General features: G+C 46.9%; 1 protein-coding gene across 1 annotated transcript in view; it reads right to left on the bottom strand.

Moving 5' to 3' along the window:
* Positions 1-200: 200 nt before the first annotated feature.
* LOC112235919 (GRB2-associated-binding protein 1) overlaps positions 201-27,617 on the bottom strand; it is a 70,412-nt gene continuing 42,995 nt past the window's right edge. Inside the window, exons 8-14 of the mRNA XM_042329307.1 lie at positions 17,928-18,094; positions 17,539-17,843; positions 13,560-13,655; positions 8,949-9,042; positions 3,724-3,862; positions 2,551-2,661; positions 201-572 (exon numbers count right to left, since the gene is read on the bottom strand). Coding sequence (XP_042185241.1) covers positions 318-572; positions 2,551-2,661; positions 3,724-3,862; positions 8,949-9,042; positions 13,560-13,655; positions 17,539-17,843; positions 17,928-18,094 — 1,167 coding nt within the window. The 3' untranslated portion in view covers positions 201-317. The remainder of the gene's footprint in view (positions 573-2,550; positions 2,662-3,723; positions 3,863-8,948; positions 9,043-13,559; positions 13,656-17,538; positions 17,844-17,927; positions 18,095-27,617) is intronic.

Raw genomic sequence — 27,617 nt, 5'->3', positions numbered from 1 at the left:
TGTATGTGTGTCTGTTCAGTGTGTGTCTGTTCAGTGTGTGTGTCTGTTCAGTGTGTGTGTCTGTTCAGTGTGTGTGTCTGTTCAGTGTGTGTGTCTGTTCAGTGTGTGTGTCTGTTCAGTGTGTGTCTGTTCAGTGTGTGTCTGTTTAGTGTGCATCTGTTCAGTGTGTGTGTCTGTTCAGTGTGTGTGTCTGTGTGCATCTGTTCAGTGTGTGTGTCTGTTTAGTGTGTGTGTCTGTGTGCATCTGTTCAGTGTGTGTGTCTGTTTAGTGTGTGTGTATCTGTTCAGTGTGTGTCTGTTCAGTGTGTGTGCGTGTGTTATTTGTCCTTCTCAGTAGACTGTCTCCCGTCGTGCCACGCCTCCCTGGTACTTTTCAGAGCTCTGGTTCTCTCAGGATCAACGACCACATAGTCCACACGCTCACGTGCACGCTCACCTTCACGGTCGCGTGCACGCTCACCTTCACGGTCACGTGCACGCTCACCTTCACGGTCACGTGCACGCTCACCTTCACGGTGACGTGCACGCTCACCTTCGCCCGAACCCATCGAGCCACCCAACACACTCTTTTTCTGAAAACAAAAAGACAGGATGGATTTTTATTCTAAAACAGAGACTTTTATTTTGAAACACAAAAGTGGGACTTTTATTCTGAAACAAGTGTTTTTTTGTGCGTTCTTATTTTGAAACTGAACTAGCCTGGTAAATGAACTAACCTCATAAATGAACTAACCTGGTAAATGAACTAACCTGGTAAATGAACTAGCCTGGTAAATGAACTAGCCTGGTAAATGAACTAACCTGGTAAATGAACTAACCTGGTAAATCTATCCTGCACCTTAGAGACCGTATCTGTGGATCTGTTCTTACGCGAATTGAAGTGGGTCTCGGGATGATGGTGTACCTTGTGTAGTATGGCGCCGGAGCGGATGGCTGCCGTTTTACGGGCTCCTAAACAATTATGCTATTTTGTTTTTTCTCTCGCATTGCTTGCAACTTATTTTGTACATGCTGCAACAGTCTATAGAGCTTCTGGATATCAGAACAGTCACCGCGAACTGGAAGATTCTTCTTTCTTTAACGAGTCCAACGCGAAGGATATACTGCTTCTCCAAGACCAGGCCCAAATCCCCGTCATTCGCGAGAAGAAAAGACGGAGATCGGGTTGCCTTGTGAGAATTCATTGCGAGTGGGTAAGCCGCCTCTACCATCCATTCTAGTGGCCAACGTGCAATCACTGGAGAATAAACTGGATAATCTCCCCTTGAGACTATCCTACCAACGGGACATTAAAAACTGTAATATCTTATGTTTCACAGAGTCGTGGCTGAACGATGACACAGATAATATACAGTTGGCTGGGTTTTCCGTGCAGGACAGAACAGCTACATCTGGTAAGACGAGGGGTGGAGGTGTGTGTCTATTTGTCAATAACAACTAGTGCACAATGTCTAATAATAAGGGGGCCTCGGGGTATTGCCCGCCTGAGGTAGAATACCTCACGATAAGCTGTAGAACACACTATCTACCAAGAGAGTTTTCATCTATATTTTTCATAGCTGTCTATTTACCACCACAAACCCATGCTGGCACTAAGACCCCACTCAACGAGCTGTATAAGGCCATAAGCAAACAAGAAATGCACATCCAGAGGCATTGCTCCTAGAGACGGCGCTCCTAGAGACGGTGCTCCTAGAGGCGGTGCTCTCCTAGAGACTGTGCTCCTAGAGACGGTGCTCTCTTAGAGATGGTGCTCCTAGAGGCGGTGCTCTCCTAGAGACGGTGCTCCTAGAGGCGGTGCTCTCCTAGAGACGGTGCTCCTAGAGGCGGTGCTCTCCTAGAGACGGTGCTCCTAGAGGCGGTGCTCTCCTAGAGGCGGTGCTCTCCTAGAGGCGGTGCTCTCCTAGAGGCGGTGCTCTCCTAGAGGCATGCTCCCAACCAGAAGCCACGGATTACAGGCAACATTCGGACAGAGCTAAAGGCTAGAGCTGTAGGTTTAAAGGAGTGGGACACTAATCTGGACGCTTATAAGAAATCCCGCTATGCCCTCAGACAAACCATCAAACATGCAAAGAGTCAATACAGATTGAATCCTTATGCACCGGCTCTGATGCTCGTCGGATGTGGCAGGGCTTGAAAACTATTATGGACTACAAAGGGAAACCCAGCAGCGAGCTGCCCAGTGACGGGAGCCTACCAGACGAGCTAAATGCCTTTTATGATCGCTTTGAGGCAATCAACACTGAAGCATTCATGAGAGCCCCAGCTGTTCCGGACGACTGTGTGATCACGCTCTCAAGAAGCCAATGTGAGCAAGACCTTTAAACAGGTCAACATTCACTAGGCCGCTGGGCCAGACGGATTACCAGGACGTGTACACAGAGCATGCGTTGACCAACTGGCAAGTGTCATTTTCAACCTCTCCCTGACGGAGTCTGTAATACCTACATGTTTCAAGCAGACCACCATAGTCCCTGTGCCCAAGAACGCAAGGGTAACCTGTGTAGATAACTATCGCCCCGTAGCCCTCACATTGGTAGATTGTCTTACCTGTCGTGGGGGTGTGGCCACTCTACCAGTGTGTAAGTCCAGGTCCAGGTACTCAACCTGTTTGTCCCCTCTAGGCCTCCGTAAGACCATGGGGTTGTCCCCACGCAGGGTCTGGAACACACACACACACACACAGAAATTCAGAAATCTACACAAGAATAGTAAACAAACACAATTTTGACCAACTGGGGACATTTTGTTAGTCCCCACAAGGTCCAATGCTATTTCTAGGGAGTTTAGTGTTAAGGCTGGATTTAGTTTTAGGGTTAGAATTAGATTTATGGTTAGGAGCTAGGGTTAGTTTTAGGGTTAGGAGCTAGGGTTAGTTTTAGGGTTAGGAGCTAGGGTTAGTTTTAGGGTTAGAATTAGATTTATGGTTAGGAGCTAGGGTTAGTTTTAGGGTTAGGAGCTAGGGTTAGGTTTAGGGTTAGAATTAGATTTATGGTTAGGAGCTAGGGTTAGTTTTAGGGTTAGAATTAGTTTTAGGGTTAGGAGCTAGGGTTAGTTTTAGGGTTAGGAGCTAGGGTTAGTTTTAGGGTTAGGAGCTAGGGTTAGTTTTAGGGTTAGGAGCTAGGGTTAGGTTTTAGGGTTAGGAGCTCGGGTTAGTTTTAGGGTTAGGAGCTAGGTTTAGTTTTAGGGTTAGGAGCTAGGGTTAGGTTTAGGGTTAGGAGCTAGGGTTAGGTTTAGGGTTAGGAGCTAGGGTTAGGTTTAGGGTTAGGAGCTAGGGTTAGTTTTAGGGTTAGGAGCTAGGGTTAGGTTTAGGGTTAGGAGCTAGGGTTAGGTTTAGGGTATAGGTTTAGGGTACGGGCTAGGTTTAGGGTTAGGTTTAGGGTAAGGGTACGGGCTAGGATTAGGGTTTAGGGTTAGGTTTAGGGTATAGGTTAGGTTTAGGGTAAGGGTTAGGGTACGGGCTAGGATTAGGGTTAGGTTTAGGGTGAGGGTACGGGCTAGGTTTAGGGTTAAGGGTTAGGTTTAGGGTATAGGTTTAGGGTTAGGGTAAGGGCTAGGATTAGGGTTAAGGGTTAGGTTTAGGGTATAGGTTAGGTTTAGGGTAAGGGTACGGGCTAGGTTAGGGGTTAGGGAAAATAAGATTTTGAATGGGACTGAATTGTGTGTTAGTTGTACAAGACTGTGTGTGTGTACGTTATGTGTGCGTGTGTGAATCTAACATACCGACACGACGGCGGCTAGGGCTATGTTGGAGGTTGTCATGGCAACGTAATTGTCGTCTGGGTCGTCCGAGTCTGAGCTGGAGGCAGAGCTTTGGCAGGTGGAGGGTCTATCGGACGAACACGTGTAGCAGCTGGACGGACTGACACACATAAACAAAAGGTTGAGGACTTTTATTCTGAAACACTGACTTTTATTTTGAAAACAGACATACAGACCATTGGGTATAGGGTGTTCCCTCACTGCTCTAGAATGCAGGAAAAAACGTGTCAATTCAAGACACTGGTACTAAATGAATACCAAAAACCAATGCACCATTTAATTTCACATACAATTATGAATTCGATTCTACAATATTATAACCTTAATATGCTTGTACTTATTGATGAAATAGGAGTCTTATTTTGTGAACATTATTGTCTCTTCTATATTTTGAAGTGTTTTTAAATACAGACAGACAGACATTCATTCATTCATTCGTCATCCTGCAAGAAACCTGGTATGGAGGAGACGGACCCACTGGTTGCCCTCTAGGTTACAGAGAGCTGGTTGTCCCATCCACCAAACTACCAGGTGTGAAACAGGGAAGGGACTCAGGGGGTATGCTAATTTGGTATAGAGCAGACCTAACTCACTCCATTAAATTAATCAAAACAGGAACATTCTACATTTGGCTAGAAATTCAAAAGGAAATTATCCTAACAGAGAAAAATGTCCTCCTGTGTGCTACCTATATCCCCCCACTAGAATCCCCATATTTTAATGAAGACAGCTTCTCCATCCTGGAGGGGGAAATCAATAATTTCCAGGCCCAGGGACATGTACTAGTCTGTGGCGACCTAAATGCCAGAACCGGACAAGAACCTGACACCCTCAGCACACAGGGGGACAAACACCTGCCTGGAGGTGACAGGATTCCCTCCCACATATGCCCCCCTAGGCACAACTATGACAACATAACCAACAAAAACAGGTCACAACTCCTGCAGCTCTGTCGCACGCTGGGTATGTACATAGTCAACGGTAGGCTTCGAGGGTAGGTACACCTATAGCTCATCTCTTGGCAGTAGTACTGTAGACTACTTTATCACTGACCTCAACCCAGAGTCTCTCAGAGCGTTCACAGTCAGCCCACTGACACCCCTATCAGACCACAGCAAAATCACAGTCTACTTAAACAGAGCAATACTCAATCATGAGGCATCAAAGCCAAAGGAACTGAGTAACATTAAGAAATGCTATAGATGGAAGGAATGCAGTTTGGAAACCTACCAAAAAACAATTAGGCAACAACAAATTCAATCCCTTTTAGACAATTTCCTGGGTAAAACGTTCCACTGTAATAGTGAAGGTGTAAACTTGGCAGTAGAAAATCTTAACAGTATATTTGACCTCTCAGCTTCCCTATCAAATCTAAAAATCTCAAATAGAAAACCAAAGAAAATTAACAATAATGACAAATGGTTTGATGAAGAATGCAAAAATCTAAGAAAGAAATTGAGAAACCTGTCCAACCAAAAACATAGAGACCCAGAAAACCTGAGTCTGCGCCTTCACTATGGTGAATCTGTAACGGTTTTCATATAGTGGTGATGAAGGAGAGTCGGACCAAACTGCAGCGTGTCGATTGCGATCCATGTTTAATACAACAAAGAAACACGAACTTACAAAAAACAATAAACGAAACCGAAACAGCCTATCTGGTGCAAACTAACAGAGAGTACACATAGGACACTAAGGACAATCACCCATGACAAACTCAAAGAATATGGCTGCCTAAATATGGTTCCCAATCAGAGACAACGATAAGCACCTGCCTCTGATTGAGAACCACTCCAGACAGCCATAGACTTTGCTAGACAACCCACTAAGCTACAATCCCAATACCACCACCAAAACCCCAAGACAAACACACCACAATTACAAAAACCCCATGCCACACCCTGGCCTGACCAAATACATAAAGATAAACACAAAATACTTTGACCAGGGCGTGACAGAATCACTAAAACAATACAGAAATACACTACGGAAAAAGAAGGAAAAGCATGTCAGAAATCAGCTCAATGCAATTGAAGAATCCATAGACTCTAACCACTTCTGGGAAAATTGGAAAACACTAAACAAACAACAACACGAAGAATTATCTATCCAAAATGGAGATGTATGGATAAACCACTTCTCCAATCTTTTTGGCTCTATAACAAAGAATAAAGAGCAAAAACATATACATGATCAAATACAGATCTTAGAATCAACTATTAAAGACTACCAGAACCCACTGGATTCTCCAATTACCTTGAATGAACTACAGGACAAAATAAAAACCCTCCAACCCAAAAAGGCCTGTGGTGTTGATGGTATCCTCAATGAAATGATCAAATATACAGACAACAAATTCCAATTGGCTATACTAAAACTCTTTAACATCATACTTAGCTCTGGCATCTTCCCCAATATTTGGAACCAAGGACTGATCACTCCAATCCACAAAAGTGGAGACAAATTTGACCCCAATAACTACCGTGGAATATGTGTCAACAGTATCCTTGGGAAAATCCTCTGCATTATCATTAACAGCAGACTCGTACATTTCCTCAATGAAAACAATGTACTGAGCAAATGTCAAATTGGCTTTTTACCAAATTGCCGTACAACAGACCATGTATTCACCCTGCACACCCTAATTGACAACCAAACAAACCAAAACAAAGGCAAAGTCTTCTCATGCTTTGTTGATTTCAAAAAAGCCTTTGACTCAATTTCTCATGAGGGTCTGCTATACAAACTGATGGAAAGTGGTGTTGGGGGTAAAACATACGACATTATAAAATCCATGTACACAAACAAGTGTGCGGTTAAAATTGGCAAAAAACACACACATTTCTTCACACAGGGTCGTGGGGTTAGACAGGGATGCAGCTTAAGCCCCACCCTCTTCAACATATATATCAACGAATTGGCGCGGGCACTAGAAAAGTCTGCAGCACCCGGCCTCTCCCTGCTAGAATCCGAAGTCAAATGTCTGCTGTTTGCTGATGATATGGTGCTTCTGTCACCAACCAAGGTGGGCCTACAGCAGCACCTAGATGTTATGCACAGATTCTGTCAGACCTGGGCCCTGACAGTAAATCTCAGTAAGACCAAAATAATGGTGTTCCAAAAAAGGTCCAGTCACCAGGACCACAAATACAAATTCCATCTAGACACTGTTGCCCTAGAGCACACAAAAAACTATACATACCTTGGCCTAAACATCAGCGCCACAGGTAACTTCCACAAAGCTGTGAACGATCTGAGAGACAAAGCAAGAAGGGCATTCTATGCCATCAAAAGGAACATAAATTTCAACATACCAATTAGGATTTGGCTAAAAATACTTGAATCAGTCATAGAGCCCATTGCCCTTTATGGTTGTGAGGTCTGGGGTCCGCTCACCAACCAAGACTTCACAAAATGGGACAAACACCAAATTGAGACTCTGCACGCAGAATTCTGCAAAAATATCCTCCGTGTACAATGTAGAACACCAAATAATGCATGCAGAGCAAAATTAGGCCGATACCCACTAATTATCAAAATCCAGAAAAGAGCCGTTAAATTCTATAACCACCTAAAAGGAAGCGATTCCCACACCTTCCACAACAAAGCCATCACCTACAAAGAGATGAACCTGGAGAAGAGTCCCCTAAGCAAGCTGGTCCTGGGGCTCTGTTCACAAACACAAACACACCCCACAGAGCCCCAGGACAACAGCACAATTAGACCCAACCAAATCATGAGAAAACAAAAAGATAATTACTTGACACATTGGAAAGAATTAACAAAAAAACAGAGCAAACTAGAATGCTATTTGGCCCTAAACAGAGAGTACACAGCGGCAGAATACCTGACCACTGTGACTGACCCAAAATTAAGGAAAGCTTTGACTATGTACAGACTCAGTGAGCCTTGCTATTGAGAAAGGCCGCCGTAGGCAGACATGGCTCTCAAGAGAAGACAGACTATGTGCTCACTGCCCACAAAATGAGGTGGAAACTGAGCTGCACTTCCTAACCTCCTGCCCAATGTATGACCATATTAGAGACACATATTTCCCTCAGATTACACAGATCCACAAAGAATTCGAAAACAAATCCAATTTTGATAAACGCCCATATCTACTGGGTGAAATACCACAGTGTGCCATCACAGCAGCAAGATTTGTGACCTGTTGCCACGAGAAAAGGGCAACCAGTGAAGAACAAACACCATTGTAAATACAACCCATATTTATGCTTATTTATTTTATCTTGTGTCCTTTAACCATTTGTACATTGTTAAAACACTGTGTATATATATATATATATAAAATATGACATTTGTAATGTCTTTAATGTTTTGAAACTTCTGTATGTGTAATGTTTACTGTTAATTTTTATTGTTTTTCACTTTATATATTCACTTTATATATTATCTACCTCACTTGCTTTGGCAATGTTAACACATGTTTCCCATGCCAATAAAGCCCTTGAATTGAATTGAGAGAGCTTGTCAGTTGACGTTAGCGCCGTTCTTCCCGCAGAGCGATGACAGAGCCGTAATGAAAAACTCTAAATTCTCACAGTGAGTCGTTTGTAACATTTGAACCATGTAGGTAGAGACATTTGATCTGATGCGATTCTTCTTTATTTTATAAACGAAAGACACATTTTATGAGTGAATTTATTTGTGCCCCGGGGCGTTGTTTCGTACAGATCTAGGATCAGCTTCCCCTCCACCAATCCAAACCTTAACCGTTACTGAGGAAAATGTGAAACTGACCCAGGATGAGTGGCTAGGGCGGGGCTTTAATTTTGCATTCACTTGTAGTGCCAGTGGGCGGCCAGCAGAGGGGGGAAGGGGACACAGCGGGCAGTATAGTACATGTCAATGTTAAGTATGACCTACCGTTATCAAACTAAGATGAAGTCAGATATGAAATATTTAACACAATGTGTTCTACTGACACAGCACTTCTGACCAGTGCTGTTCCACTCTGCCTGAGTGGCTCTATGCCTGCAGCACGTACAACCACACACACACACACACACACACACACACACACACACAAGAACACGCACACAACCACACACACACACCCAACACACGCACACATGCACACACACAAACCCACACAAACCCACACACGCACACAAACCCAACACACACAAGAACACACACACACAGAGAGATACACACAAACTTACTCTCGGGTGAAGGTTCTGGTGACAGGTGATCGTACAGGTGCCGGTAGCTCCTCCCACTCCTGCAGAGGTGTTATGTCCAGAGGGGTGGGTTTAACTAGAGGAGAAGATGGAGAGATAGATGGATGGAGAGATAGATGGAGAGGTGTATGGAGAGGTGTATGGAGAGATGGATGGAGAGATGGATGGAGAGATGGATGGAGAGATGGATGGAGAGGGAGAGGTGTATGGAGAGGTGTATGGAGAGGTGTATGGAGAGATGTATGGAGAGGTGTATGGAGAGATGGATGGAGAGATGGATAGAGAGATAGATGGAGAGAGATAGATAGAGAGAGAGAGATGGAGAGATAAATAGATGGAGAGAGATGGAGAGATATATGGAGAGATAAATAGATTGAGAGAGATGGAGAGATAGATGGAGAGATAGATAGATGGAGGGATGGAGAGATAGTTAGATGGAGAGATGGATAGAGATATATAGATAGAGAGATAGATAGATGGAGAGATAGATGAGGGATGGAGAGATAGATGGAGATATAGATGGAGAGATAGATAGATGGAGAGATAGATAGATGGAGATAGATAAATGGAGAGAGATAGGTCGATGGAGAGAGATAGGTAGATGGAGAGAAAGATAGAGAGATAGGTAGATGGAGAGATAGATAGAGAGATATGGAAGGGGAGATAGAAGGAGAGATACATAGATGGAGAGATGGATAGAGAGATAGGTAGATGGAGAGATAGATGAGAGACAGATGGACAGAGATATGGAAGGGGAGATAGAAGGAGAGATAAATAAATGGAGAGATGGAGAGATAGATGGATAGAGAGATAGATGGAAAGATAGATGAGAGTTGTAGTACAAGGAGAAACACGGGTAAGTGGGAGTGAAGTAAGGAGGAGAGAGGAAGGGGGAGTATAGAGTCAGATATACGGATAGTAACATATAGTAGTAGCAGATAGTAGATAGTTGGAACTTCACTGGACTCTATGTAAACTGGAAACCATATATCCTGAGGCTGCATTTATTGTAGCTTGGGATTTTAACAAAGTACACTCAACCATTGCTACTCTTCTAACTTCCGCAATGCATACAAGGCCCTCCCCCGCCCTCCTTTTGGCAAATCTGACCATGACTCCATCTTGTTGCTCCCCTCCTATAGGCAGAAACTAAAACAGGAAACGCCCGTGCTCAGGTCTATCCAACGCTGGTCTGACCAATCGGATTCCACGCTTCAAAATTGCTTCTATCACGTGGAATATATGGGATATGTTCTGGGTAACATTGACGTATACGTTGACTCGGTGAGCGAGTTAATTAGCAAGTGCATCTGAGATGTTGTACCCACGGTGACTATTAAAACCTTCCCTAACCAGAAACTGTGGATTGATGGCAGCATTCGCGCAAAACTGAAAGCACGTAACACTGCATTTAAATCATGGCAAGGTGACTGGAAACATGGCCAATTACAAATAGTATTGTTATTCCCTCCGTAAGGTATTCAGTATAGAGACAAAGTAGAGTCGCAATTCAACGGCTCAAACACGAGACGTATGTGGCGGAGTCTACAGTCAATCACGGACTTCAAAACGAAAACCAGCCCCGTCGCGGACATTGACGTCTTGCTTCCAGACAAATTAAACAACTTCTTTGCTCGCTTTGAAGACAATACAGTGCCTCTGACACGGCCCGAAACCACAGACTGTGGACACTCTTTCTCTGTGGCCGACGTGAGTAAAACGTTTAAACTTGTTAACCCTCGCAAGGCTGCAGGCCCAGACGGCATCCCCAGCCGCGTCCTCAGAGCATGCGCAGACCAGCTGGCTGGTGTGTTTACGGACATATTAAATCAATCCTTATCCTAGTCTGCTGTTCCCACATGCTTCAAGAGGGCCACCATTGTTCCTGTTCCCAAGAAAGCTAAGGTAACTTTACTAAATGACTATCGCCCCATTGCACTCAATTCCTCTCATCATGAAGTGCTTTGAGAGACTAGTCAAGGACCATATCACCTCCACCCTACCTGACACCCTAGACCCACTCCAATTTGCTTACCGCCCCAATAGGTCCACAGACGATGCAATCGTCACCACACTGCACACTGCCCTAACCCATCTGGACAAGAGGAATACCTATGTAAGAATGCTGTTGATTGACGACAGCTCAGCATTCAACACCATAGTACCCTTCAAAACTCATCATGAAGCTCGAGGCACTGGGTCTCAACCCCACCCTGTGCAACTGGCTCCTGGACTTTCTGACGGGCCGCCCCCAGGTGGTGAAGGTAGGAAACAACATCTCTACCCCGCTAATCCTCAACACTGGGGCCCCACAAGGGTGCGTTCTCAGCCCTCTCCTGTACTCCCTGTTCACCCACGCCTGCATTGCCATGCACGCCTCCAACTCAATCATCAAGTTTGCAGACGACACAACAGTGGTAGGCCTGATTACCAACAACGACGAGACGGCCTACAGGGAGGAGGTGAGGGCCCTCGGAGTGTGGTGTCAGGAAAATAACCTCACACTCAACGTCAACAAAACAAAAGAGATCATCGTGGACTTCAGTAAACAGCAGAGGGAGCACCCCCCTCTTATCCACATCAACAGGACCGCAGTAGAGAAGGTGGACAGTTTTAAGTTCCTCGGCGTACATATCAGCGACACACTGAAATGGTCCACCCACACAGACAGCGTGGTGAAGAAGGTGCAACAGCGCAACAGCTCCTCTTCAACCTCAGGAGGCTGAAAAAATGTGGCTTGTCACCGAAAACCCTCACTAAACTTTACAGATGCACAATTGAGAGCATCCTGTCAGGCTGTATCACCGCCTGGTACGGCAACTGCACCGCCCACAACTGCAAGGCTCTCCAGAGGGTGGTGAGGTCTGCACAACGCATCACCGGGGACAAACTACCTGCCCTCCATGACACCTATAGCACCCGATGTCACAGGAAGGCCAAAAATATCATCAAAGACAACAACCATCCAGAAGGCGAGGTCAGGGACCGAGAGACTGAAAAACAGCTTCTATCTCAAGGCCATCAGACTGTTAAACAGCCACCGCTGGCACAGAGAGGCAGCAGACTACCTACAGCCTTGATATCATTAGCCACTTTAATAAATGGAACACTAGTCACTTTAATAATGCCACTTTAATAATGTTTACATATCTCACATTTTTCATCTCATATGTACAGTGGGGAGAACAAGTATGGTCAAGAACTACAGGAAACGTATGATCTCTGTAATTGCAAACAAAGGTTTCTGTACCAAATATTAAGTTCTGCTTTTCTGATGTATCAAATACTTATGTCATGCAATAAAATGCTAATTAATTACTTAAAAATCATACAATGTGATTTTATGGATTTTTGTTTAGGATTCCGTCTCTCACTGTTGAAGTGTACCTATGATAAGAATTACAGACCTCTACATGCTTTGTAAGTAGGAAAACCTGCAAAATCGGCAGTATATCAAATACTTGTTCTCCCCAATGTATACTGTTCCTTCAATATCAAGTCTTTACTATCTATTGCATCTTAGCCGCTCTGTCACTGCTCATCCATATATTTTATACTTATATATTTTCATCCCATTCCTTTACTAGTTTGTGTGTATTAGGTTTTGTTGTGGAATTGTAAGATATTACCTGTTAGTTACTGCTGCACTGTCAGATCAGCATTTCACTTCACTCACAATAACATCTGCTAGCCAAGTGTACAGGATGTGGCCAATAAAATTTGATTAACTGATTAACACCAGTGTAGTCCTGCTAGCTAACTCAGGGACATTAGTCCTGCTAGCTAACTCAGGAACATTACATTAGCTACATTATTCAACACTAGTGTGGACCAGGGAGACCCAGTCACTACATCATACTAGGATGGGAGTAACAGAGAGAGAAGGGGTAGTGGGAGGGATGGAGAAGGAGGGAGAGGTAGGGAAGGAGAGGGAGAGAGGGAAGGAGAGGAAGAGTCAGTGAGCTGGAGGGAGGGAGAAGGAGGGAGGGTGGGAGGAAAAGAGGGAAGGAGAGGGAGAGACGAGGAGAAGGAGGGAGAGAGTGGGAGGGGGAGAGAGAGAGGGAAGGAGAGGGAGAGACAGTGAGAGGGAGGGAAGGAGAAGGAGGGAGAGAGTGGGAGGAAGAGAGGGAAGGAGAGGGAGAACGGTGAGAGGGAGGGAAGGAGAAGGAGGGAGAGAGTGGGAGGAAGAGAGGGAAGGAGAGGGAGAGACGGTGAGAGGGAGGGAAGGAGGAAGAGAGGGAGGGAAGGAGAGGGAGGAAGAGAGGAAGGGAGAGAGAGGAAGAGGAAGGGAGAGAGAGGAAGAGGAAGGGAGAGAGAGGAAGAAGGATAGACGTAGTGCAGTGTATGCAGGACCAAGGAGAGGCACTCAATACATACTATTATAATGGATGACAAAACACAGATCAACCTCAGAATAAACCAGAGTCATGATTCAACTGTGACAATACATTTCTTCACCTGGGAACAATACACACACACACACACACACACACACACACGAGTCCCCACAAACACTGTACAACAACACCACTACATATGAATTGACATTTCCTTATGTCACTGCTATAGCCCTGTCGTGTGGCTAGTACGTACCCCGACGTCTCCTTGCCCGTGTGAACTCTCCAACAGTCTGTGAGTCAGTTCTCTCCAAGACCAGTGGTTTTGGGTGGAGGGACATGGGGCTGAAACCTGATTCGTTCAACATAAAACAATGTCTAGATGTACAGATTCAGACATAAGACCCAGATCAAACAAACATAGAAGCAGCAGCCCGTTGAAGCCCGAGCCAACACCACTGGACAGATGACCTTTGACCCTATGACATCACCCCCAGAGCACGACACCCATCAACGATCAGAAGTGCCTCATGACAACAGTGACATCAGAACACACGGCTTCCCACCACAGAGACCAGGAGGAAGACGGTAGGTTATAGCTGTGACGCAGCACAATAAAGCAAGGTTGATTCACACACACTAAAACACCAAGGAACCCCAAAGCAGTGAACACCTTTAAAGCAAAATGGAGAACGACCAAACCAACACCAGTCCAAACAGCCTGTACAGCAGACTAACAGCCTGTACACCAGTCCAAACAGCCTGTACAGCAGACTATCAGCCTGTACAGCAGAGCAGACTATCAGCCTGTACAGCAGACTATCAGCCTGTACAGCAGACTAACCGCCTGTACAGCTGACTAACAGCATGTACAGCAGACTAACAGCCTGTACAGCAGACTAACAGCCTGTACAGCAGACTAACAGCCTGTACAGCAGACTATCAGCCTGTACAGCAGACTATCAGCCTGTACAGCAGACTATCAGCCTGTACAGCAGACTAACAGCCTGTACAGCAGACTAACAGCCTGTACAGCAGACTAACCTACTGTACAGCGGACTATCAGCCTGTACAGCAGACTAACAGCCTGTACAGCAGACTGTAACAGCCTATCAGCCTGTACAGCAGACTATCAGCCTGTACAGCAGACTATCCTGTAGCCAGCCTGTACAGCAGACTATCAGCCTGTACAGCAGACTATCAGCCTGTACAGCAGACTAACAGCCTGTACAGCAGACTAACAGCCTGTACAGCAGACTAACCTACTGTACAGCGGACTATCAGCCTGTACAGCAGACTAACAGCCTGTACAGCAGACTAACCTACTGTACAGCGGACTATCAGCCTGTACAGCAGCCTATCAGCCTGTACAGCAGACTATCAGCCTGTACAGCAGACTATCAGCCTGTACAGAAGACTATCAGCCTGTACAGCAGACTATCAGCCTGTACAGCAGACTAACAGCCTGTACAGCACAGCAGACTATTAGCTAACAGCCTGTACAGCACAGCAGACTAACAGCCTGTACAGCAGACTAACAGCCTGTACAGCAGACTAACAGCCTGTACAGCACAGCAGACTAACAGCCTGTACAGCAGACAGACTCAGCCTGTACAGCAGAGCAGACTAACAGCCTGTACAGCAGACTATCAGCCTGTACAGCACAGCAGACTATCAGCCTGTACAGCAGAGCAGACTAACAGCCTGTACAGCAGAGCAGACTATCAGCCTGTACAGCAGAGCAGACTATCAGCCTGTACAGCAGAGCAGACTAACAGCCTGTACAGCAGAGCAGACTATCAGCCTGTACAGCAGACTATCAGCCTGTACAGCACAGCAGACTATCAGCCTGTACAGCAGAGCAGACTAACAGCCTGTACAGCAGAGCAGACTAACAGCCTGTACAGCAGACAGACTAACAGCCTGTACAGCAGAGCAGACTATCAGCCTGTACAGCAGAGCAGACTAACAGCCTGTACAGCAGAGCCTGTAGAGACTAACAGCCTGTACAGCAGACTATCAGCCTGTACAGCACAGCAGACTATCAGCCTGTACAGCAGAGCAGACTAACAGCCTGTACAGCAGAGCAGACTAACAGCCTGTACAGCAGAGCAGACTAACAGCCTGTACAGCAGAGCAGACTATCAGCCTGTACAGCAGAGCAGACTATCAGCCTGCACAGCAGAGCAGACTAACAGCCTGTACAGCAGACTAACAGCCTGTACAGCAGACTAACAGCCTGTACAGCAGACTATCAGCCTGTACAGCAGACTATCAGCCTGCACAGCAGAGCAGACTATCAGCAGAGCAGACTATCAGCCTGTACAGCAGAGCAGACTAACAGCATGTACAGCAGAGCAGACTAACAGCCTGTACAGAAGAGCAGACTATCAGCCTGTACAGCACAGCAGACTATCAGCCTGTACAGCAGACTATCAGCCTGTACAGCAGACTAACAGCCTGTACAGCAGACTATCAGCCTGTACAGCACAGCAGACTATCAGCCTGTACAGCAGACCAGACTAACAGCCTGTACAGCAGACTACTCAGCCTGTACAGCAGACTATCAGCCTGTACAGCAGAGCAGACTAACAGCCTGTACAGCAGAGACTATCAGCCTGTACAGCAGAGCAGACTATCAGCCTGCACAGCAGAGCAGACTATCAGCCTGTACAGCAGAGCAGACTAACAGCCTGTGCAGCAGACTATCAGCCTGTACAGCAGAGCAGACTATCAGCCTGTACAACAGAGCAGACTAACAGCCTGTACAGCAGAGCAGGCTAACAGCATGTACAGCAGAGCAGACTAACAGCCTGTACAGAAGAGCAGACTATCAGCCTGTACAGCACAGCAGACTATCAGCCTGTACAGCAGAGCAGACTAACAGCCTGTACAGCAGACTAACAGCCCGTACAGCAGAGCAGACTAACAGCCTGTACAGCAGAGCAGACTATCAGCCTGTACAGCAGAGCAGACGAACAGCCTGTACAGCAGAGCAGACTAACAGCCTGTACAGCAGAGCAGACGAACAGCCTGTACAGCAGAGCAGACTATCAGCCTGTACAGCAGAGCAGACTATCAGTCTGTACAGCAGAGCAGACTAACAGCCTGTACAGCAGACTAACAGCCTGTACAGCAGAGCAGGCTATCAGCCTGCACAGCAGAGCAGACTAACAGCCTGTACAGCAGAGCAGACTAACAGCCTGTACAGCAGACTATCAGCCTGTACAGCACAGCAGACTATCAGCCTGTACAGCAGAGCAGACTAACAGCCTGTACAGCAGAGCAGACAAACAGCATGTACAGCAGAGCAGACTATGAGCCTGTAAAGCAGAGCAGACTAACAGCCTGTTCAGCAGACTATCAGCCTGTACAGCACAGCAGACTATCAGCCCGTACAGCAGAGCAGACTAACAGCCTGTACAGCAGAGCAGACTAACAGCCTGTACAGCAGACTATCAGCCTGTACAGCAGACTATCAGCCTGTACAGCAGAGCAGACTATCAGCCTGCACAGCAGAGCAGACTATCAGCCTGTACAGCAGAGCAGACTAACAGCCTGTACAGCAGACTAACAGCCTGTACAGCAGGCTAACAGCCTGTACAGCAGACTAACAGCCTGTACAGCAGACTATCAACCTGTACAGCAGACTAACAGCCTGTACAGCAGACTAACAGCCTGTACAGCAGACTAACAGCCTGTACAGCAGGCTATCAGCCCGTACAGCAGACTAACAGCCTGTTCAGCAGACTAACAGCATGTACAGCAGACTATCAGCCTGTACATCAGACTAACAAACTGTACAGCAGACTAACAGCCCACACAGCAGACTAACAGCATGTACAGCAGACTAACAACCTATACAGCAGACTAACAGCATGTACAGCAAACTAGCAGCCTGCACAGCAAACTAACAGCACGAACAGCAGACTAACAGCATGCACAGCAGACAAACAGCACACGCAGCAGACTAACAGCATGTACAGCAGACTAACAGCCCGCACAGCAGACCAACAGCACGTACAGCAGGCTAACAGCGTGCACAGCGGACTAACAGCCTGTACAGCAGACTAACAGCATGTACAGCAGACTAACAGCCGGTACAGCAGACTAACAGCCACTGGCTGCTGCATATGCTGTGCATAACACATGATGGTATAGCAGCATGGACACCCTTCCATACATAACACATGATGGTATAGCAGCATGGACACCCTTCCATACATAACACTTACCTTTCCGGGGTTTGAGGTTGCGGTGAATGGGTGGTGGTTGGGTGTCTCCCACTCCTCCCCCGGTGGTGTGTCTGCGAGAGGGGCGTGTGTGGGGGTTGTGGGGGGAGGAGCGGAACCCCAGGTGTGCAGGCGGGGGTACCTGTCTCCCCAGAGAAGGCAATTCTCCAGGGCATGGGGTCATAGTGACATAGTTAGGGTCCTGGGAGGTGGGGTCTCCCACTCCTCCCCCGGGGAAGGAGTGGGGGGGTAGGGAGACGAGGGAGGTGGGGTCGGGGAAGGAGGGGGGGTCAGGTAGGGAGACGGTCCTGGGAGGTGGGGTCGGGGAAGGAGGGAGGAGGTAGGGAGACGAGGAAGGTGGGGTCGGGGAAGGAGGGAGGAGTTAGGGAGACGAGGGAGGTGGGGTCGGGGAAGGAGGGAGGAGGTAGGGAGACGAGGAGGTGGGGTCGGGGAAGGAGGGAGGGGGTAGGGAGACGAGGGAGGTGTCGGTAGCGTTCATGGGAACATAGTTGTCATCGATATCTCCCTTTCCACCTAATGGTACCATGCCTTTATTCATCTGGTGGGGGGGCAGAGAGAGGGGGAGAGAGAGAGACAGATGAGAAAGGTGAACTATTTTAAGTGAGAAGTAGGCATTGGTCTGAAGCTGAAAACTAAAGAAGATTCTCGTAAGCACCATAATGCCTACTCCACCCATGCTCTACCAAGGTTTTACAGCACCACGATGCCTATTCCACCCATGCTCTACCAAGGTTTTACAGCACCACAATGCCTCCTCTACCCATGCTCTACCAAGGTTTTACAGCACCACGATGCCTATTCCACCCATGCTCTACCAGGGTTTTACAGCACCACGATGCCTATTCCACCCATGCTCTACCAGGGTTTTACAGCACCACGATGCCTATTCCACCCATGCTCTACCAGGGTTTTACAGCACCACAATACCTAGGGCTCCCGAGCGTTGTACCAGATCTTCAATTTCTTGGCAATTTCTCGCATGGAATAGCCTTCATTTCTCAGAACGAAAAGGCCAACGAGTTTCAGAAGAAAATGCTTTGTTTCTGGCCATTTTGAGCCTGTAATCGAACCCACAAATGCTGATGCTCCAGATACTCAACTAGTCTAAAGAAGGCCAGTTTTATTGCTGCTTTAATCAGAACAACAGTTTTCAGCTGTGCTAACATAATTGCAAAAGGGTTTTCTAATGATCAATTAGCCTTTTAAAACGATAAACTTGTATTAGCTGACACAACGTGCCATTGGAACACAGGAGTGATGGTTGCTGATAATGGGCCTCTGTACACCTATGTAGATATTCCATAAAAAATCTGCCGTCCAGCTACAAAAGTCATTTACAACAGTAGCAATGTCTACCCTGTATTTCTGATCATTTTGATGTTATTTTAATGGACAAAAAAATAGCTTTTCTTTCAAAAACAAAGACATTTATAAATGACCCCAAACTTTTGAAAGGTAGTGTATACCTCTTTTATCTCTATCATATCTACAAAGTGAAAACATGTTTTTAGAAACGTTTGTAAATGTATTGAAAATTAATTAAAGAAATATCAAATTTCATAAGCATTCAAACCCCTGAGTCAACACATGTTAGAATCACCTTTGGCAGCGATTACAGCTGTGAGTCTTTCTGGGTAAGTCTTTAAGAGCTTTGCACACCTGGATTGTACAATATTTCCACATTATTCCTTAAAACATTCTTCAAGCTCTGTCAAGTCGGTTGTTGATCATTGCTAGACAGCCATTTTTTCTTGTCTTGCCATAGATTTTCAAGCCACTGTAAGTCAAAACTGTAACTAGGCCACTCATGAATATTCAATGTCATCTTGGTAAGCAACTCCAGTGTATAAGGTTATTGTCCTGCTGAAAGTTGAATTTGTCTCCATGTTTATTTGAAAGACTGAACTAGGATTCCTTTAGGATTTTGCCGTTCCGTTTCTTTTTTATCCTGAAAAACTCCCCAGTCTTTGCCAATGTCAAGCATACCCATAACATGATGCAGCCACCACCATTCTTGTACATATGGAGAGTTTTACTCAGTGATGTGTTGTGTTGGATTTGCCCCAAACATAACACTTTATATTTAGGACATAAAGTTAATTTCTTTGCCACATGTTTTGCAGTTTTAGTTTAGTGCCTTGTTGCACTAAACTAAGGTTAGTATTGTGTGCCTCCCGAGTGGCACAGTGGTCTAAGACACTGCATTGCAGTTGTTCCACTAGAGAACCCTGGTTCAAGTCCAGGCACTGTCGCAGCTGGCCGCGACCCGGAGACCCATGGGGCGGCGCCTCTCCCGAGTCCGTACGGGAGTTGCAGCGATGAGACTGTAACTACCAATTGGAACGAAAATGGGTGAAATAAAAAAATAAAAAGGTTAGTAAACAGGATGCATGTTTTGGAATATTTATATTCTGTACAGGCTTCCTTCTTTTCCCACTGTCATTGAGGTTAGTATTGTGGAGTAACTACAATGTTGTTGATCCATCCTCAGTTTTCTCCAACCACAGCCATTAAACTCTGTAACTGTTTTAAAGTCACCATTGGCCTCATGGTGAAATCCCTGAGCGGTTTCCTTCCTCTCCGGCAACTGAGTTAGGAAGGACACCTGTATCTTTGTAGTGACTGGGTGTATTGATACGCCATCCAAAGTGTAATTAATAACTTCACCATGCTCAAAGGGATATTCAATGTCTGCTATCTACCAGTAGGTGACCTTCTCTGCGAGGCTGTGGAAAACCTCCCTGGTCTTTGTGGTTGAATCTGTGTTTGAAATTCCCTGCTCTACTGAGGGACCTTTCAGATAATTTTATGTGTGGGGTAGAGAGATGAGGTAGTCATTAATAATCATGTTAAACACTATTATTGAACACAGAGTGAGTCCATGCAACTTGTTTTGCAAATTTTTAATCCTGAACTTATTTAGACTTCCCATAACAAAGGGGTTGAATACTTATTGACTCAAGACATTTCAGCTTTTAATATTTAAATAATTTGTAAACATGAATTATTATGTGTATGTCAGTGACCCAAAATCTCAATTTAATCCAATTTAAATTCAGGCTGTAACACAATAAAATGTGGAAAAAGTGTGTGTGTGTCTGGTGGGGGGGGCACTGTACATTTTCCTCTGAAGAGTAGGAATTAGGCTGTTTTAGAAGGTTTGAATCCTAAGCAACCTGCATGCACATATACAATAGACCAACATAGCTACTGTCGTAGGTCAAAGCTGTGTGCTGGAAAATCTTGGTAGAGCATTGACGGAGTAGACATTGTGGTGCTCGTAGGAATCTTTCTTTTTCTGCTTCAAACCAATCCCTAGTTCTCACTTAAAACGTAGTTTGATGTTTTTAATTACACCAGAAGGTCGTATCTTAAAGGTGCCACAGATAACATTTCCACATGCAAAGCCTGTTTTTTATTTTTTCGCCAATCAACGTATGTAATTGGCAGTGTTCATTTGTAACCTTTAATTTGTCCTCTGCCAAGAGGTCTGTGTTCTTAATGGCACAGGTGGTGTGCTTACATAACTGCCAAGGGTTGCTGGTTTGAATCCTGGTCTGCTGGCTGCTGCCCTCTAATAGCTAAAATACATTTAGAACTGTTTATTTTAGGTACTTGTAAAATTTAGAACGGTCAAAAAGTAGTTGTCTGCAGTTTTCAGAAGGAAGAAGAAGCTCAATTAATTGCACCAGTTTTACAGTATGACTCAATTCCCATTGAAAGCAAAGTGAAAGAAAATATATATTTTTTAAAGTCATTGACTTTTCAAGGTCGTATAAATGAACCACAGAGACTGGCTTAGTCGGTAGAGTACGGTGGTTTTCGATGGCAGAGTTGTGGGTTGGTTCGATGGCAGAGTTGTGGGGTGATGAGGCAGTGGGTAGGATGAGGGAGTGGAGAGGGTGATGAGGGAGTGGGTAGGATGAGGGAGTGGAGAGGGTGATGAGGGAGTGGGTAGGATGAGGGAGTGGAGAGGGTGATGAGGCAGTGGGTAGGATGAGGGAGTGGAGAGGGTGATGAGGGAGTGGGTAGGATGAGGGAGTGGAGAGGATGAGGGAGTGGAGAGGGTGATGAGGCAGTGGGTAGGATGAGGTAGTGGAGAGGGTGATGAGGCAGTGGGTAGGATGAGGGAGTGGAGAGGGTGATGAGGGAGTGGGTAGGATGAGGGAGTGGAGAGGGTGATATGGGAGTGGGTAGGATGAGGGAGTGGGTAGGATGAGGTAGTGGAGAGGGTGATGAGGCAGTGGGTAGGATGAGGGAGTGGAGAGGGTGATGAGGGAGTGGGTAGGATGAGGGAGTGGAGAGGATGAGGGAGTGGAGAGGGTGATGAGGCAGTGGGTAGGATGAGGTAGTGGAGAGGGTGATGAGGCAGTGGGTAGGATGAGGGAGTGGAGAGGGTGATGAGGGAATGGGTAGGATGAGGGAGTGGAGAGGGTGATGAGGGAGTGGGTAGGATGAGGGAGTGGAGAGGGTGAGGGAGTGGAGAGGGTGATGAGGGAGTGGGTAGGATGAGGGAGTGGAGAGGGAGTGGGTAGGATGAGGGAGTGGAGAGGGTGATGAGGGAGTGGAGAGGGTGATGAGGCAGTGGGTAGGATGAGGGAGTGGAGAGGGTGAGGCAGTGGGTAGGATGAGGGAGTGGAGAGGGTGATGAGGGAGTGGGTAGGATGAGGGAGTGGAGAGGGTGATGAGGCAGTGGGTAGGATGAGGGAGTGGAGAGGGTGATGAGGCAGTGGGTAGGATGAGGGAGTGGAGAGGGTGATGAGGCAGTGGGTAGGATGAGGGAGTGGAGAGGGTGATGAGGCAGTGGGTAGGATGAGGTAGTGGAGAGGGTGATGAGGCAGTGGGTAGGGTGAGGGAGTGGAGAGGATGAGGGAGTGGAGAGGGTGATGAGGCAGTGGGTAGGATGAGGTAGTGGAGAGGGTGATGAGGCAGTGGGTAGGATGAGGGAGTGGAGAGGGTGATGAGGGAGTGGGTAGGATGAGGGAGTGGAGAGGGTGATGAGGCAGTGGGTAGGATGAGGGAGTGGAGAGGGTGATGAGGGAGTGGGTAGGATGAGGGAGTGGAGAGGGTGATGAGGCAGTGGGTAGGATGAGGGAGTGGAGAGGGTGATGAGGGAGTGGGTAGGATGAGGGAGTGGAGAGGATGAGGGAGTGGAGAGGGTGATGAGGCAGTGGGTAGGATGAGGTAGTGGAGAGGGTGATGAGGCAGTGGGTAGGATGAGGCAGTGGGTAGGGTGATGAGGGAGTGGGTAGGATGAGGGAGTGGAGAGGGTGATGAGGGAGTGGGTAGGATGAGGGAGTGGAGAGGGTGAGGGAGTGGAGAGGGTGATGAGGAAGTGGGTAGGATGAGGGAGTGGAGAGGGTGATGAGGGAGTGGGTAGGATGAGGGAGTGGAGAGGGAGTGGGTAGGATGAGGGAGTGGAGAGGGTGATATGGGAGTGGGTAGGATGAGGGAGTGGAGAGGGTGATGAGGGAGTGGAGAGGGTGATGAGGCAGTGGGTAGTATGAGGGAGTGGAGAGGGTGAGGCAGTGGGTAGGATGAGGGAGTGGAGAGGGTGATGAGGGAGTGGGTAGGATGAGGGAGTGGAGAGGGTGATGAGGGAGTGGGTAGGATGAGGGAGTGGAGAGGGTGATGAGGCAGTGGGTAGGATGAGGGAGTGGAGAGGGTGATGAGGCAGTGGGTAGGATGAGGGAGTGGGTAGGTGGGTGTGATCATGTCACTATAATTGCATAATGGAACTTGTACGTTATTTGTATGTGAACAGCAGTCCAATCAGAAGCCTTGTTCAGTAACCACTTGACCTGTTTAGTCGGCGGGGAACCATGTAGCCATTGAGGGTGTCGATCAGATGGAAAACATATCGTCTCAGACCACATTCCTAGCTGTTTATCATGTCCGCCTTATCCACCGCCCCTATTTTGAGGTTATAGTCAAGCACAGTCTGGTTTGATCTTTCTCTCTCCCGTCAGGTAGTCCACCTTCCCTGTGGCCGACATGGTTGCTGTACGGACAGTGGAGAGGACATGGTTGCTGTACGGACAGTGGAGAGGACATGGTTGCTGTACGGACAGTGGAGAGGACATGGTTGCTGTACGGACAGTGGAGAGGACATGGTTGCTGTACGGACAGTGGAGAGGACATGGTTGCTGTATGAACAGTGGAGAGGACATGGTTGCTGTACGGACAGTGGAGAGGACATGGTTGCTGTACGGACAGTGGAGAGGACATGGTTGCTGTACGGACAGTGGAGAGGACATGGTTGCTGTATGAACAGTGGAGAGGACATGGTTGCTGTACGGACAGTGGAGAGGACATGGTTGCTGTATGGACAGTGGAGAGGACATGGTTGCTGTATGGACAGTGGAGAGGACATGGTTGCTGTATGGACAGTGGAGAGGACATGGTTGCTGTATGTACAGTGGAGAGGACATGGTTGCTGTATGGACAGTGGAGAGGACATGGTTGCTGTATGGACAGTGGAGAGGACATGGTTGCTGTATGGACAGTGGAGAGGACATGGTTGCTGTATGACAGTGGAGAGGACATGGTTATGGTATGGACAGTGGAGAGGACATGGTTGCTGTATGGACAGTGGAGAGGACATGGTTGCTGTATGGACAGTGGAGAGGACATGGTTGCTGTATGGACAGTGGAGAGGACATGGACGTCTCGTTGTCATGCCACTTTACTGCCAGCTGTTGACCGTTCTCCTTGAACTCCACCCCCCTTCTGCATCTTCCTGTTCCTGCTTCCGATCCCCTTCCTGTTCCTGCTTCCGACATCCCCTTCCTGTTCCTGCTTCCGACATCCCCTTCCTGTTCCTGCTTCCGACATCCCCTTCCTGTTCCTGCTTCCGACATCCCCTTCCTGTTCCTGCTTCCGACATCCCCTTCCTGTTCCTGCTTCCGACATCCCCTTCCTGTTCCTGCTTCCGACATCCCCTTCCTGTTCCTGCTTCCGACATCCCCTTCCTGTTCCTGCTTCCGACATCCCCTTCCTGTTCCTGCTTCCGACATCCCCTTCCTGTTCCTGCTTCCGACATCCCCTTCCTGTTCCTGCTTCCGACATCCCCTTCCTGTTCCTGCTTCCGACATCCCCTTCCTGTTCCTGCTTCCGACATCCCCTTCCTGTTCGACTGGACTGTTGGAGATCAGATGCTGGAAGAGTGTGGGACTTTTACACCAATTGTCCACACATACAAAGTGTGTCCATTGCTGAGATGAGGAGACAGCATGGTCATCACCACGGACCCGGACGCCCCAAGCCCCTCGTAATGCTGGATGTCAGTGGTGGACCCTGTGTAGACTACAATGTCCCGGACAAATCCTGTCTTCACATCGCACATGACAAAGACCTTGACCCCCCTATGCCTTTTTTGGAGGGAATATATTGACGGACATCAGAGACATCAGGGACATAAGAGACATCAGAGACATCAGGGACATCAGGGACATCAGGGACATCAGAGACATCAGAGACATCAGGGACATCAGGGACAGAGACATCAGAGACATCAGAGACATCAGGGACATCAGAGACATCAGGGACATCAGAGACATCAGAGACATCAGGGACATCAGGGACATCAGAGACATCAGAGACATCAGGGACATCAGAGACATCAGAGACATCAGAGACATCAGGGACATCAGGGACATCAGAGACATCAGGGACATCAGAGACTCATCAATACATAAGTCCTTGTATGGCACAAAGACCCGATCGATCAAATGCTGATGTCAGGCTGTTAAGAACATTTCTTATTTTGAGTAACGGGTCATTTAGGCTGGCAGTAGCCTTGTTGACGGGGTGGCTAAGAAGGGAGTTGCAAACATAGCATCTGTGCTCCGGTATTCTCTCAGGAATTTCTTCTTTACTATCCCCATGAGAAGGACTGTCACCAGAAAGGTATACATTTCACTAATTGTGGTTGTCCCCCACTACTCCTGGCTCTCTCTTCTCCTGTAGCTCCAAGGCATTGTGATTGGTCTCCTCCACTATGTCTCCCACCAACTCCTCTGTCAGAGACAGATTGAAGCACTCTGCCTCAGAGGGAAATGGCAAGGGGTGTTGCAATCCCTCCTGGGACTCATCAAAGCAAACAGCAGGGCCAGGAAGGATGAAATGGCTGGCGGCCTTCCAGCTACCACAGACCTCCCGTACTTCATCCACTGTTGGTCTGCCTCCATCACCACCAGCATCTTCAAAGGGACCTGGGACTTCGTCGGTGGGCAAAGGGTCCTCAGATTCAGGGTTCTCAAATGGCTACAAGCTTGGGGGGCAGCTCCTCTCTGTCACTGTCAGAATCTGATTTTTGACTTTCATACTCAGACTCATTGTCAGAATTGTAAAAATAAAATAGCCAGAATTTCCGCACTTGTGAGTTGGCTTCTTTTGAAAGACATTGTTAAATGCTACAGCTTAGCTCACTAGCTACATACATAAACAACAACACTGAACACTGGCTCAGAGTGGACCGTGTTTCTTCAAAATGGCGACTGTGTTTGTCCAAAATGGCGACTGTGAAAAAAGGTGTGGCTAGCTCAAACGCTAACTGTTGCGTCAATTGTAACCGGACATTCTAAATAAGCATTCTAATCACAACAGTTTGAGTGTACTTTGTAGATTGCTCACACCTGTGGCTAGCACTTACCGTAGTTTGGACTATGGAGTAGCTAGCTAGTATTGCAAAAGCCTATTGCATGTATTGTAAGGTAACAGTGTGACAATTTGCCCAAAGTTTGGTGTTAGTTTTGTGGAGAGAACAAAAATGTAGAAACGGCATTTGGAACGAGAGCTAACGTCAGCTAGCTTCTGTGTCGAGGTCAGCTGTTGTTGTCTGGCCCTAGCTAGCTAGCTAATGGCTGAAGTAATTTGTGTAAAAACCTTTCATAATCAAATATAGATATCTACCATTCTATGCCTGTTCGTTAGCTAGCTAGATTTCAGCTGACTGACGCTAGCTACATAGCTAATCAAAATATATTTGAGCATTTTTGATTAGCTTGAATTCCACCATTTAGCTACAATCTTAGAAAAAAAGGTGCTATCTAGAACCAAAAAGGGTTCTTTGGTTGTCCACATTGGAGAACCTTTTGAAGAACCCTTTTTGGTTCCATGTAGAACCCTTTCCTCCTACTTGTCCGATGCCTAGATATTCAGCTGTAGTCTGCTACTTGTCCGATGCCTAGATATTCAGCTGTAGTCTTCTACTTGTCCGATGCCTAGATATTCAGCTGTAGTCTGCTACTTGTCCGATGCCTAGATATTCAGCTGTAGTCTCCTACTTGTCCGATGCCTAGATATTAAGCTGTAGTCTCCTACTTGTCCGATGCCTAGATATTCAGCTGTAGTCTCCTACTTGTCCGATGCCTAGATATTCAGCTGTAGTCTGCTACTTGTCCGATGCCTAGATATTCAGCTGTAGTCTCCTACTTGTCCGATGCCTAGATATTAAGCTGTAGTCTCCTACTTGTCCGATGCCTAGATATTCAGCTGTAGTCTCCTACTTGTCCGATGCCTAGATATTCAGCTGTAGTCTCCTACTTGTCCGATGCCTAGATATTCAGCTGTAGGCTCCTACTTGTCCGATGCCTAGATATTCAGCTGTAGGCTCCTACTTGTCCGATGCCTAGATATTCAGCTGTAGTCTCCTACTTGTCCGATGCCTAGATATTCAGCTGTAGTCTGCTACTTGTCCGATGCCTAGATATTCAGCTGTAGTCTTCTACTTGTCCGATGCCTAGATATTCAGCTGTAGTCTGCTACTTGTCCGATGCCTAGATATTCAGCTGTAGTCTCCTACTTGTCCGATGCCTAGATATTAAGCTGTAGTCTGCTACTTGTCCGATGCCTAGATATTCAGCTGTAGTCTCCTACTTGTCCGATGCCTAGATATTCAGCTGTAGTCTCCTACTTGTCCGATGCCTAGATATTCAGCTGTAGTCTGCTACTTGTCCGATGCCTAGATATTCAGCTGTAGTCTGCTACTTGTCCGATGCCTAGATATTCAGCTGTAGTCTCCTACTTGTCCGATGCCTAGATATTCAGCTGTAGTCTCC

Source organism: Oncorhynchus tshawytscha, linkage group LG10 (assembly GCF_018296145.1).
Source record: "Oncorhynchus tshawytscha isolate Ot180627B linkage group LG10, Otsh_v2.0, whole genome shotgun sequence".
NCBI classification, from domain to species: domain Eukaryota; kingdom Metazoa; phylum Chordata; class Actinopteri; order Salmoniformes; family Salmonidae; genus Oncorhynchus; species Oncorhynchus tshawytscha.
The sequence above is the reverse complement of the archived record's forward strand: the minus strand, read 5'-3'. Positions and strand labels throughout refer to the sequence as shown.